The 15,588-nt window shown below is 32.3% G+C and overlaps 1 protein-coding gene across 2 annotated transcripts; it reads left to right on the top strand.

Moving 5' to 3' along the window:
• Positions 1–614: 614 nt before the first annotated feature.
• Positions 615–13,981, top strand: LOC104877647 (uncharacterized). Of its 2 annotated transcripts, none has more exons than XM_019216952.2 (4): positions 615–722; positions 12,512–12,559; positions 12,646–13,070; positions 13,160–13,981. In XM_019216952.2, the coding sequence occupies exons 1-4, from the start codon at positions 656–658 to the stop codon at positions 13,841–13,843; spliced, it is 1,224 nt and encodes a 407-aa protein (XP_019072497.2). In that variant the 5' UTR covers positions 615–655; the 3' UTR covers positions 13,844–13,981. The 2 variants fall into 2 exon arrangements, with proteins under 2 accessions (XP_019072497.2, XP_059591337.1); XM_059735354.1 differs by lacking the exon at positions 615–722 and adding an exon at positions 10,932–11,414 and having other exon boundaries at positions 13,160–13,957.
• Positions 13,982–15,588: the final 1,607 nt, after the last annotated feature.

Below are 15,588 nucleotides of genomic sequence, written 5' to 3'. Positions count from 1 at the left end.
TATAAAGAGTATTATGTTATTAGTATACAATATTGGTACATGTATGACTTATAAATTTAAAAATAATTCATATGGTAAAAAGATAATACATAGAAACCTAAGAGACTAAAAAAAAAGGATCGTTATTGATTGTAAAAGATAGAAAGACTCCTAAAAAAATAGGTATGACATCAAAACTTAATGTTGTAAAAGATAAAGATATTTTAAATATGTGATGATTCCAAAACAAGTGAATTTAGAAAAATAAAAGTTATAAAAAGTTACCTAATATTGTATTATGAATTTCTTTTTAATATATATATATAATTTAGTACACTAGCCTGAGTTAAGACCAGAAGGTTCTGTTATTCAAATAAGGTTATTAATTTATCAAGCACTCATTTATTGAGCTTTTACTATACAGACTATTATTTTGTGTTAGTAGAGCTTACAAAGTTTCATTGAAAGGGGCTTTATGAGTATTGGGAAGATCATGAAAAATTTTATTTTTATTATATTCATTATAATAACTATTATATTATTATGTTTTTTTCCATTTAAGTCCTATAGTCATATTAGATGAAGCATAATTTTCCTTCACTTTTCTTGATATTTTTGTCCTTAAGGTGCTCCTGTGAAATTAAACTATTTTCTTAGTCAACCTAATAGAGGAAGCATGGAGAATCAAGTTGGTAGATGTGACCTATCCACACAAATGTGCTATTGGACTCAATTTTTCAAAGGTAAGCACTTCATTTATTTAGTTTGTCAAATTCTACTAAATGTAACAATACAACTCATAATTACTCAAAAACTTAGTTATATAGGTACACAAAATAAATTATCTATCTATATATATATATATACACACACACACACACACATATATATAAAGAAAACCTAATTAAATTGCAAAGAGTGGAAACAACCAAGGTTGAAAATGAGAGATTTAGTATGTAAACTTATTAGGTTCAATTGAAAGATTTAGCATGCCAACTTATTCAAGAATTAATTTTATTAAATGCTTTCCCTAACATTGAAAACCGTTATCCCTATTTTGGTAAAAAGCTTTGAACTCCACAATCAAAGATTATTAACCAAGGAGAATACAACAAGAATTAAGATATCTAATAAGCATCTAGTAAATCTAAACCTAAATAGCAAGCTTTAAAAAATTATAATTGCTAAAGACTAAAGTAAAAATATTTAACAATTGCGACAATCTAAATTGAAAACATGGGAAAGGACTAGAATTGGAATTGCAAAACATGAACAACTCTTATAGATTCTCCCCAAATCTGAATGTGAACCTCCTCTCACAAGAGGAATCTTAACTGATAAGTATGCAACTTACTCTCAAGCTCTTAGTTGATAAAGTCCTACTGAGAGTATCTCATGAAATAGAAACTCCATTGTCTCCCACTCATGCATACTAGGCAAAACAATGTCATGCATCTCTCAACTATATCATTATCATCCATGTTCATATTGACTAATGGATTGTACAACTATGGAACACATTGATAAGAAAGGTGGAGTATTAAAATAAATTTCATCTCAACTTGTATAATTCATCCCAAAAGGTTTCTTGTTATACCTTAAACACATTTATTCACATTGAATTAAGCATCATTAATCCCTTTAGAAAAATATTTCAAAATACACCATACTTATAACTTATGAATGAAAATTGCAAGAGCATAAAAGTTATACTATATAATGACCTATATAAGATTAATACACATGACAAGGAAGGAGGAATCTATTCATTCATTCTTATTTGATTGCCAAGAAGATATAGTATGAAAATGCATGCTACCATGGAGATCTTCATTATGAGTGTACCTTAGTTCTTCTATATCATACAAATCTTAGTTCAGTTGCATCAAGCAAAGAACTTAAGTTTTGCATATGCTTGCTAAATCAAGCACTACATTAATGTCATTTGGCAATTAACTCCATTACAAGTAAAGTATGGACTATAGGACTATTTATACTTGGTCTCTTTCACTACTAACATATAAGTCATATTGGACACAACAAGGATCAATGACCTAGCACACTATCTAAGTGGTTCAGACTCATTATGTTTCAACTTTGCTCACTGTGCAAAGTAATGAAAGTGCATGCCAATAAAGTAAAGCAAATAACATGCCACCATCAAACAAGATTGAACAATGAATAAATCCTAGGTATAATGGTTAATTGAAATATACAATATGGAATCATAATCTACATGATCCAATGCTCTCAACTTAACTCCTATGTAATCATGATCTACATAATCCAATGTTCTCAACCTGACCCTAATAAACATATTTACGTATTAACTTAGTCAATGGAGGGATGGGGGGTTCAGTCTGTAACCATGAAACGTGTAGAAATATGTTCCTATGCAACCATGTCTTATAACAACTAATATTTAAGATTGATGTGTTTGGTTCAACTATGATAGTTGGGGCTCTTTGGCATAGGCTAAAGCTTCCTTGCTATCACAATAAATAGTAGTATGCTCAAAAGCACATGAAACATTATAAAACATATGTAAGAACATTGTAAACTAGTCACTTTCCTAAACGATAAGTAATGTACTCCTAACTCCATGATAGACAATGTCATAAATGATTGTTTTCTACTTCTCCAATATATGCTAACATCATGGAGCATATATAAAATTATAATTATATGTGGATTTGGGTTCATTTAGGATGCTACCCCAATTAGCATTGTTACAGCCAATCAAGTGCAAATTCAATCCTCAATAACAATTATACACCCTATGGTGCCTCTGAGGTAAGAAAGCATCCAATTCACTACTTTCTTGTAAGCAAGGTTTGGATCTAACCGGAACCTACTAACCTAATTATGTAATAAATATTAGTTCATGTTCATATCATTGGGTACTTTAAGCAACTAACAATGCTAGCATATATAGGAACCTTGAGTGATCTTTTTCTTTTCATCCAAAGTCTTAGACACATGTTAAAGCTTAAGGTTTTAACTCTCTCTATATGTGTGCTAATAGGTTTTCAATTTTACATCTAGAATTTTTTCAAGAATATTTGTTGTGTATGATTTGTAAGACAAACGAAAAATTCTACTTTATTGATTGCTTAGGATCATAACTTTGAGCACATAGTTTGCTTTAAACATGTTGTTCATTTTAAAATTTGATGACCACCACACTTTAGAGGCAATGACGATCTCATTGTCATCCCTAACTAACATGTCATTTGTATAGAAAAAAATAAAAATAAAGAATATACCTTTACTCCATTTAATAAACATGTAGTAGTGTTCTTAGACCATCATAAACCAATTAGTGTAATATACCATTGTTTAGAAGATTATTTTAGGCTATAAACAGACCTTCGTAGTTGTTAACTTTACCCTTCTATTTAGTTGCCATAAAACAAGTCAATTGATCTACATAGATCTTCTCATTCATTTCTCCATTAAGAAAAGTGATTTGAATGTTTATTTGGTATAATTCCAAATCCAAAGGCATGATAATGGTTTGAATGAGGAGAGTTGAGGCAAACCTTAGTACTCATAAGAAGTTTTTTATTATTCTGTTTATTATTTTACTTTACACTCTCATTTTGGTTGTATCATTTTTTCTATATTTACCTCTTGTATAATCACTTGTGTCACCTTCTGTATTTACCAAAATTCTCTTATGCACACATATGAATAAAGAACCCAACTATCCCTCAAATAATATGTCACCAAGGAATATGAGTTCAAGTGGGAACCATCGGGATGCATAAAAAAGTACTAGCTCCCTCAAAATCCAATTTTAAAGTTGACTCAACATCTAACTATAAAGAGTCAACTACACTTTAGTATCCTATGATATTAGATCGAGATAGAAGACTTGAGGCTATGACCTACTAACAATTGCATGCAAGCTTCCTATGAATTGGTATCCATAATTTAACGAGATGAATGTTATCAACCTTTCAAGACTACCTTTATAATCCTTTAATCTTAAATCCTCCTATTATTTTATTAACTGCCATACTATATCTGTCTAAGTGCATATGTCAAATTTCACTTAAGGAATTATTGTGGCCATAGTTTTCATGGTCACATGTCCTTAGGATCACCCAAGGGAACATAATGTCTCAAACCCTTAAGATATCATGATGCCTATTTTGAGAATACCTGTTCGTCCCAATTAATAGTAACCCAATCCATAGAGAATATGTGACCACTTTAGGGTCTCTCTCATAGGTCAAAGTCATTGAAGACCTTAGCACTAGATCAATATTCTCTCAAAGTTGAGAGCTCATGCAACAAAGTTGTTTGGTGAAGTCATGACTACCTAATAACTAATGTCTGACTTACCATAAGTCCTATCTAATGTGTAGCCTATTGGGATTAAGCCCTTGAAAGCATGACATGATGTAAGATATAGAGATTCTTTTATAAATTTATTTATTTTTGCTTCTTGGTTTCTTATTATTATCCCATTTGCATTAATTGGTTATTTGAACATACACACCCCACATCACTTACACTATACATGACTTGGGTGCATTAAGAGTTTCATAGAAGATCCAAAGTTATGGGTTCCTTACAAAGTGATAAGTTGTCCATGGTTGGTTCATGGATTTAGGAAATTCATTTAAGATTGTAGTGCACTACCTCCTAATAAGAGGGATGACTTCTCTTGATAGCCAGGATGGTTTTCCCATGGTGAGTGCACTAGTGCATATGATTTGCACTAGACTCGACCTATAGTGAGTCAAGACATAAGGCTATCAATTGTCATGATACACCATGCTACTATACGGTAAGGACTCTCAACCTTGAGAGGATATTAAGTTAGTGTCAAAGCCAACATGAGGTTTTGACTTATGAGTGAGACTCTAAAGTGGCCATATATCCTTATGGATTAGATCACTGTTGATGGAGGCTAGTGGCAAAAAATATTCTCAATGGAGGCACCATGATATCTTATAGATTGAGAAAATATGTCCTATTGGGTGATCCAAAGGACATGTGATCTAGAAGACTATGGCCATAATAATTCCTTTAATGGAAATTTGACATATACTCCTTCAAGCTAAAGTCAATTGATCACATAATAAGTGGGATCTATAACTTAAGTATTGAAGAGAAAATCTTGACAGGTGATAACACTACCTTATTAGATTATAGACATTAGTTCATGGGGACTCTACATGCAATGGATAGTAGGTCACGGATCTAAGCTTCATCTCATTATTATTCATATAGGGTAATGGAGTTCCATTAATTCTCTTTAGTGGAATGTTGAATCAACTCCAAAATTGGATTATGAAGGAGTTAGTCCTCCTATCTATCCAATTGGTCCTTACTCTAAGCTCATATACCATTATGGCATAGTTTTATGAGGGTTGGATTGACTCTAAGTTCACTCTTATGTATAAGGGTATTTTGGTAATTATGAAAGGTTACACAAGGGATAATAAACAAGGTCTTTGGATTGGGCTAATTGATTAATTAGATGACCTTATATGCTTAATTAATCAATTAAGACCAATTTTGAGCTTGATTAAGTGACCTAAGTCTTGGTGGGCTCAAGTCACTTAAGTCTAGTAGGAGAACCCTATAAATACCCCTTAAGGATTAGGGTTTTCATTGCTTTTTAAGATCAATCATCTTCTATCTTTAGAAAAAGAAAGTGAGCCTAGGATTCTACCCTTTTAAAGCCCACACCATGGAGTGGCAAGATTGTGGATTGAGTCATTGGGTGAAAGATCTTAGGTGTACGAGACCTCTGGAGTCTTTAAGCTTCATCTTCACTAAGCAAAATTGATTTGAGAACTGTCCAAATCAAAGATAAAGTTTTCTAATGACTTTTCTCTAGGTTCTAGAATATTAAAAAATTGATTTTTTCTCACGTTGAATAATATCTAGAGGCCTAGGGTATTTTGCATGCACCTATACAATCAAGGGTTATGGGAATGAAAAGATCTAGGTTTCCCAGCATAACTAAACACACTAGTTTCTCATCATGGAAAACCCATCCTAATGACCAAGGTAAGTCATCTCTCTAATTAGGAGATAATGCACTATAACCTCAGATGGATTACCTAGGTCCATGAACCAATGGTGAATGAGTTATTAACTTGCAAGGAACCTATGATTGGGATCTTCTATGCAACTCCTAATTCACCCATGTACTATGCAAGTGATGTAGGTTTAAATGCTCAATATACATAATTCATGAACAGGATAGGGAATAGAAAATCGAAGTCATAATATAAGTATTAATGAACTCCATTTATGGTTACATCATATCATACTTTTTAAAGCTCTATCCCAACATCATGATCTTATGAAGCAAACATGAAAGCTTCACCCTAATGCCCACAATGACAATGATGGGATAGTTCCAAGTTTTCTACACAAACATCTAAATCTAGTGAATAATATGTAATGGTAAAATCCCACTTGGTGGCATAAGTAGGTGGTAGGCTACTACTTAAAATTATAGTCTTGAAAATTGTCGAGTCACTCATATCCTTAGCAAGATCTTCAACATCTATAACAACTCACTCTAATCATGTAAATATTGTTTACTCTAAGCTTAAAGGGTCCTTATAGATTTAAAACACACTTGCATGGTTAAGAGGAGTCCATACATAATGCTAAGAACTTTTTCCCCTATTCAATGTGGGATATCACAATCACCCCCAGAGAGACATAACATACTTATTATGTCTCATAGGATTGCAAGACCAAACAAACAAATATCCGTTGTGAGGCTAAACAAACTCCCACATTGGGGTTGAGAATATACTCTAATATCATTTTTAACGACCCACTCCCAACTATGTAAATATATTCTATCTGCTTTGGGTTTAAAGAGCCCTCACAATGTTAAAATGTGTCTAAATAATTAAGAGGAGCTCATACATATATAATGTCAAGAACTTTTTCCTATATTCGATGTGGGATATCACAGTATTTTCCTTTGGTTTAATTGCCTTAAATAAATTAAGACTCTTGTTTAATGCTCCTCTACTCGAAATATCATCCTATAAGAAACTAACTTCATATGACTTAACTTCAATTATACTCTCGTGAGTTGTACATTAAGCATCACACAACCTTTGATTTATTAGAATATCTAATGAAAATTTACTTGTTTCCTTTATAGCACAATATATATGAGAATTTACATGAATTGAACCTACTAAGCCTTAGGATCACAAGTGAGTTAGGTTTAGTTTTTTACTTCTTTTTTTTCACAACTATATGGGTTTGAAGTAATTGATTTTGAGGGTACTCTATTCAAGTTTTAAGTTACAATCAAAACAGTAACCCTTCCTCCCCAAGGATATTAGAAAGTTGGCTTATGTCATTTTAAGTAAACCATATCCAAAAGTTTATGGTTACTTTTTTCAATTCAACCAATTTACTATCGAGTCCTTGAAGCTATTGATTGTCTTTGGATTTCCTTTTCATCATAGAGATTTTAAAAAATCTTTAATAGATACTCATGTCCATGATTTATCCTTAATGCTTTAATAGTTTTTTCTTTTCAGTTTTCTACAATATTCATATAACATCTAAACTAGAGTAATTCTTTGGACTTGTAGACATAATTGTCTATAAATGTGATGAAGTAGTAGGCACCATGCTTAGCTCTCATGTTCATTAGGCCTTGTACTTTAGAATGCCTTGGCTAAAAGGACGATATACCTTTGGGGCTTTCTTAAGAGGCTTCCTTATTAATTTTCCTTCCAAATAGTGTTCACAAAGAGTAGGCAAATTTTTAAGAGTTAGCTTAATATATTTTGATGTTTTTTCCCTTGAACTTATTCTAGAAAAAAAATTGATATTATTATATAGTAATACATTCTATAAATATTATAAAATATTAAATGGAGTTTAATTAGGCTTAGATTCTTGAAGCATTGGTTTGAACTAAGCCCAAAATTGAGGTCAACCCAAATTAATTTTTGGTTAAGAAAGTCAACCAAATCTTAACTTGAGTACTAAAAATGTTTTCTTAACTTCATCGAGATTCGAGTTAGGTTAAACTAATTTGCCAAATTGCACCCATTAGAGAAATGCCAATTTGTTGAATTCAACTTTTTATTTTGATTAATCCTCACAACTTTAGTTTGTCCTCACAAAATTCTCTTCATTTTTTTCCTTTAAGTTCAAGTAATTGATTTAATATCAGCTCTATGATCAAATTTCAATGGATATTACTTTACTACTCAAAGAATTATGCAGGATACACAATTTGCATTGTTTTGATAGATTTTGTGAATATTTTGTCACCTAATGCTCCTAGTTAATTAAAAAGAGGTCAAGTGATTGAGTTTGTACCAAATTTCATTAGGTTTCTTGATTATAGCCTTTAAATTCAAGTGTATGGTTTAAGGGAAATATATGAAACCTATTGAATCTTGTTAGAGTTTGGTAACTCGATTTCTTTTTTTGGTATAATCCTATTAGGGTTTGACAAGATGCCCTCATCGTGGACACCGGAGAAAAAACAACGTAATGATCAAAAGGCCCTATCTCAAATTCATCTTCATATGTCAAATCAAATTTTATAGGACATTCTGAAAGAAAAAATTTCTTGTGCATGATGAAAAGTCTAACTAGCAAGTTACATCTAAAATAGTGACTGTATTCTCATCGTATAACAGAAGGTATGTATTTAGAAGATCACTTAACCGTCTCTAAAGAAATTGTTTTTGATGTAGAGACCATGGAGGTTTAGTATGATGAAGAAGATTTAGGGTTGATTTTATTATGTTTGTTGCCCTCTTTATATACGACTTTTAGAGATACTATTTTGTATAATCGTGACACTCTTACTGGAGAAAGTTTTTTATGCTTTATATTCTAAGGAAAAGATGAAGTAGCTTGTGATTGGATCTAAGGCTCAGGTAGAGGACCTTGTTGTTTGAGAGAGGATATAGGAGAGGAATTTTGGTGGTGATGCGAGGGGCATATTGAAATGTAGTAATAAAGACAAAAAACCTATAGATACTATAAGAAAAAGGGGCACATCAAATCTGAATGCTATAAATTGCAGAATAAGAATAAGAAAGTTGCTGTAAATCAGAAGGGAAAACAACTAGAAAAATCTGGTGAAGCCAGTGTTGTAGAAGATGAGTATAGTGATGGAAAACTCCTAGTTTTTTTTTATAGCGACTCCAAACCTTACAAAGATTTGATTCTTGATTCCGATTGCACATTTCATGTGTCCCAATCGGGACTATTTTTCAACATATGAAACAATGTCCAAATGTGTTATGTAGATGAGAAATGATGCATCTTATAAGATAGCTAGTATTGGAATGATCAAAATTAAAAAGTTTGATATGCTTGTTAAGACACTTGGTGATGTGAGACACGTCCTAGATCTAAAGAGGAATCTTATCTCGTTGAGTACTCTTGATTCAAAAAGGTACAAGTAAATTGGTGAGGGTGGAGTCTTGAAGGTTAGCAAAAGTGTTCTTGTTATGATGAAAGGGTAGAAAAGGTCTTCCAAATTATATGTCTTGCAAGGTCTTATAGTTACAGGTGATGCAACTGTTGCAACTCTTTCATTGTCAGATGGTGATGTTATTAGACTTTGCCATATGCATCTTGGGCATATAAGTGAGAATAGGATGGTTGAACTGAGTATAAAAGGAATTTTTAATGGGCAAAGTATTAGTAAACTGAAGTTCTATGAGCATTGCTTTTTTGGGAAGCAGAGGAGAGTTAAATCCATAAAAAGCATTCACAAGACAAAAGGGACACTTGGTTATATATATTATGATCTTTAGGGACCATCTAGGGTGCCTTTTAAGGGAGGTTATAGTTATATGTTGACTATCATTAATGATTTTTCTAGAAAATTTTGGGTGTTTTTCTTGAAGCAAAAGAGTGATGTGCTAGCTACATTCAAGGACTGGAAGATTATGATTGAGAAGTAGATAGAGAAGTAGGTAAAACATCTCTGCACTAATAATGGCTTGGAGTTTTGTTATGATGAATTAAATGCTCTACGCAAGTTAGAAGGAATTGTGAGGCATCACACAGTTTGTCATACTCTACATCAAATAGTGTGGTAGAGCAAATGAATAGGACTTTGATGGAGAAAGTATGTTGTATTCTCTCCAATGTTGGTTTACCTAAATCTTTTTGGGTTGAAGCTACCACTATTGATTGTTTTCTCATTAATTGCTCTTCTTCAACTGCTATTGACAAAAAGACTCCATAAGAGGTATGGTCTAGTACTTCTGCTAATTACTCAAATTTGAAGATATTTGGATGTCCTACCTATGCTCATGTTGATAATGGAAAATTGGAACCTAGATTTATAAAATCTATCTTCCTTGGCTACAAGTCTAGTGTTAAAGGATATAAGTTATGGTGTCCAAAAACAAATAAAGTCATAATCAATAAAGATATTTTTTAGGAAACTGCTATGCTTTGTGACTTATCTTTTAGAGATTCTTATGAAAAAAAAAAAAGCAACAGAAATCAAGCACACAGGTGGAGTTTTAGATTGAATTAGGATCCATACTAGATTCTACATCTTAGTCTAGTTCAGGGATGAAGAGTGGTGTTGCTGCTCTCTCACCACCACAACCATCACCACAATAATCTATTGCTAAAGATAGGACTAGAAGAGATATTAAACCTCCACAGAGGTATATTGAGGCTAATTAGGTTGCTTATGCCTTAAATGTGGCCAAAGGTATTGATTCTAGTGCAAAACCTTCTACCTACTCAAAGGCAGTTAATTGTGATGTTTCTAATAGATGGATGATTGTCATGTAGGAGGAGATGGGGTCACTTCATAAAAATGGCACATGGGACTTAGTGAGACTAAATAAGGGTAAAAAGATTTTTAATTGCAAATGAGTGTTGAAGAGGAAAGGAGGAATACCAAGAGTTGAAGAAGCTAGGTATAAAGCGAGATTAGTTGTAAAGGGCTACGATTAGATTTCGAGTATAGACTTCACTAATGTGTTTTCTCCAAATGTAAAGCATAGTTTGATTCGAGCTTTGCTTGATATTATGACCATGTATGATTTTGGGCTTGAGCAGTTGGATGTGAAGACAACATTCTTACATGGGGAACTTAAGGAGGACATCTACATGCAGTAGCCTAAGGGTTTTATAGTTTCAGGAAAGAAAGACTAAGTGTGTTTGTTGAAAAAGTCTCTCTCTATGGCTTAAAAAAGTCACCTAGACAGCAGTATAAGAGTTTGTTCACATTCATATTTATCATATGCAGTTAGTGTAGTTAGTAGATACATGACAAATCCTGGTAAAGAACATTGGAAAGTAGTTCACTGGATGTTCAGATACTTGTGTGGCTTTACTGATGTTTGTTTGCATTTTGGGAGAGTTAGAGATGGAGCTGTTGGGTATGTCGATTCTGATTTTGCAAGTGACCTTGATAAAAGATCTCTTATAAGGTATGTTTTTACTATTGGTAGTTGTGCTATTAGTTGGAAAGCTACTTTGTAGATTACAGTTGCTTTGTTTACTAGAGGCTTAGTACATGGCTATTACAAAGGCTTGAAAGGAAACTATTTGGTGAACTTAGTGACAACTTACAGATTACCACAGTTTTTTGTCATAGTTAGAGTGCTATTTTCCTCACAAAAGATCGAATGTTTAATGATAGGACAAAGCACATTGATGTGAGGTATCATTTTGTGCGTGATATCATTGCTTTGTTATGGGCAAAGTTAGCAACCATGATAATCCTGTTGATATGATAACCAAGACACTCTCTATAGCAAAGTTTGAGCATTGCTTGGACTTGGTTAGTATTCGTTATTGAGTTGCCCTTTAGGGTTTGTGGAAGAGGTGAAGAGTTTTGGTTGAAGATTGGAGTTTGTTTTTTCATTCCTTACATTAGAATTTATGTCAAGGTGGAGATTGTTAGAGCTTGGTGACCCGATTTCCTTTTTTGGTCCAACCCAAAAAGTTTGCGGTGTAACATATATGGTGAAGAAAAATTATGGATTTTCCTGCTTTATTTATTTTTTTCTCTCCCATATATGTATATATTTTTAATGGTGTATAGGTTTTCAAGGATATATATAGTAGCCACTTGATACACTCCCCTTTTTGTACCAATTTTTGACATAATGGATTATCTTTCTCCTCTGCCCGTGGTTTTTCCCATCTAGGATTTTTCGCATAAATCTATGTGTTCTTATTTTTCTTGTTGCCTATTCTCATTTTTCCATAACAAACCCCAAATTCATGTACATGTGAAGATGAATATCAGATTGGCCATAAGTAATTCAAGGGTGTGAATCTTGAAACTTAATTTATTCAAGCAAACTGGCATCGTATATTTAATTAACTTAATGATAGCCAGAAAACACAAACTCTACACCAACCAATATGAGTTGGCAACTACTACTCACAATCACTTTAATTTAGATTAGTGTTTAATTGGTACTTTGTTCAGGATTGTTTCTTTCTTTTTTTTTCTTTTTTTTTTTTCTGTTATTCCTGCTTTTGCATCTGAACTGCTTCAATTTTATCCTGCACACAGCTTGCCAAAAGGCGAATGCAATATTCTGTGAACTGGTTGGACGGTTAGGTAAGGGACACAACAAAACTTCCACTAAAGCATGCAAAAGTCTTGAATGCAATGATATGTTGTCCTTAATATAAGTTTAATTGCAGTACCACCCATCAAGCAAATCCAAGAAACAAAAACAATGCATTCTCAGACTCTTCAATTGCTTAACCACCTATGTACTAAAGTTGAAGATTTGGAAGTACCAAGAGCAAAGGAAATATTCAGCCAATCATTCATTAATGGGGCAAAATATGGAATTCCCGAAATTCTGGAAAACATTCTAAAGTTATATCCTTCTGCACTTCAGTATCTGGATGAGGAAGTATTCAAATTGGCAATATTAAATCGTTATGAAAAGATTTTCAACCTCATCTGCGAAATCGGTATGCATAGACAATTTATAATACGAATCAGAGGTGATTCAAATAACAATATCTTGCATTTGGCTGGAAAATTGGCCCCTCCACACCGGCTCAGTCTCGTTTCTGGTGCAGCTCTACAAATGCAACGTGAGTTACATTGGTTTCAGGTAATAATTTTTGTTTTGAAGGGGAATTAATTTTCTTATACATGTCCACTCTTTTTCTGTGTCTTAGAAACATTTTGATTTTTACACAGGAAATCGAAAAATATGCACCGGAAGCCTTCAGGGAATTTGAGAACGATGAACAAGAGACACCAAAAATGGTATTTATAAAGGAACATAAAGAGTTGATAAAAGAAGGAGAGAAATGGATGAAAGGCACAGCAAAATCTTACACATTGGCAGCAGCGCTTATTGCTACTGTAGTGTTTGCAGCAGCAATTTCCATCCCGGGTGGCAACCATGATGATACTGGCATACCAAATTTCTCCGAAGAATATACCTTCAAATTTTTTGCAGTTTCGGATGCTCTTTCCCTCTTCCTATCCATTGCTTCGGTGCTGATATTCCTATCCATTCTCACGGCACGATATGCTGAAGATGATTTTCTTTTTGTCCTTCCCAGGAGGTTGATATTTGGCCTTGTTACTCTATTCCTCTCCGTAACATTCATGATGATAGCCTACAGTAGCGCAATCTATCTTCACTTTGGTGAAAAGAAGGCTTGGATTCTTATTACCTTGGCTGCATTAACCTGTTTGCCAGTGACCTTGTACGGAATTTGGCAGTTTCCCCTCCTTGTGAAATTGATTTATTCCACATACGGCCCAGGCATTTTTGGCAAACATAGTAATCGTCTGATCCGAGAGATCGACAATCATGGTGAGAGTATTCGACACAATTATGTACTTTGGGATTTGCATCAAATTCATGACTGAATGTATTGCCTTCACTCTCTCTCTCTGCTCCTGCGGACATTTTCTCCTAGATATTTCATTGTAATTCCAACTTCTGTCAACTATGATGAACAGGCTTAAAGCAAACTTTTTAAACTTGGCAAAATTGACTTTTTGGTACATGGCTAGATTGGTCAAGATGATAGTCATTCCTAGAAGGAAAAGAAAGGTACTAATTGCAAAATCTAAATATAGTCTACGGCTAAGGTGACTTATCAGGAAGGCCACCGGCCAAGGCCAAGAACACCCCTCTTGGTCAGACTTATACTCGCTTTTTATTACTGGGTAAGGGGAAATTCGGTTTTCAAATAATCAAACATTTCATCAAAATTGTATACATTACAAATACGCCAACAAAATACATGGTGGAATGAATAAATATATGCAAATATGAACATCTAAATTGATAATCAGGCAAGAAGTTATAGACGATGAATGAATAGATGATTAGGCAATCTAGGCAGATATATATAAAGAGAGATTTTTATAGATGGGTTTTAAAATGAAAGTCAAAATGTGGATTGATGAACAAAAATAATGTATTATCCCTTTCGTTTTAAAATAATTTTGCATATAAAATTGAGAAAATGAATTATTTCACCTATTTATAGAGTTATTTTGTTTGTCATTACCATCAAAATTATTCTAATAAATTAAATATCTAGTTTGTATAAAAAAAATACAAAATTATTATTATTCTTTATAAACAAATTTTTTCATGGGATTTATTTTCAATTTTTTTTAAAAAAATGGTCACCCAGCTCAAAGTGGTGATAAGCTCCCTTAAGGGTCACCAAGTCTCAAAGTCTTCTCAAATCCACAAGTTATAGTTTGATAATTTGATCATTCCATAATCCCAATTACATCATTTTGTCTTTTCCTTCTACTCCCATATAACTTTACTTTTCTACTTTTCTTTTCTACCTTTTGTGCTTTATTTACTATATGTTAAGACTAACTATATTATTTATTAAAAAAATTATAATTATACATTTATTATTATCATCATTGTTAACATATTATTAATATTATTATTTATGATATTAGTTTTATATTATTCATATTTTTATTATTATAATGTCATTGATTATAAACCAATCTTAGGATATAATCTTTTTTCCATCTAATTCCTAAAACTTATAGGCTTTATTATAAAAATCATACATAATAATGATTCATTAAATGTATAATGATAGTACACTGATATTATGTATTAATATAAAAGGCAACATATACATACGACAAAAATATATTGATCTTACAACATGAATACTTTAAATGTCTTATACATTACTGCATAACCTAACTTTATTTTAAAATTTTCCTTTTAAACAAGCATTGATGAATGGTTGTCATATATTTTATATATTTTTTTAACATTTCATCTACTGTAAATTAACCTTATAAGACATTTTTTTTATAAGGTGTATGAGTTTCATTATAAGAATTATTGCTAATAAGAATGCATCTAGTATATGATGCTAATTCATTGGGATGCCTTACTAATATAGAAATCAATATAGTAGGATACGACAATGCTTCTAACACTATTAAGTTCGTTGCAAAATGTATGTGTCATGGTTATGCATTGAAATTATAATATAAATACACTAAAATTACGATAACACATGCTTTAATTTTCTTTTTTTCATAATTATCAATAATAATTTTTTATTGTAATATTTTCTTAATAATCATATTGTAAAAAACATTTGAAAATTTATAAA

This window comes from Vitis vinifera, chromosome 19 (assembly GCF_030704535.1).
Source record: "Vitis vinifera cultivar Pinot Noir 40024 chromosome 19, ASM3070453v1".
Classification (NCBI taxonomy): Eukaryota; Viridiplantae; Streptophyta; class Magnoliopsida; order Vitales; family Vitaceae; genus Vitis; species Vitis vinifera.
Note: the sequence above shows the minus strand (reverse complement) of the source record. Positions and strands in the feature narration are given on the sequence as shown.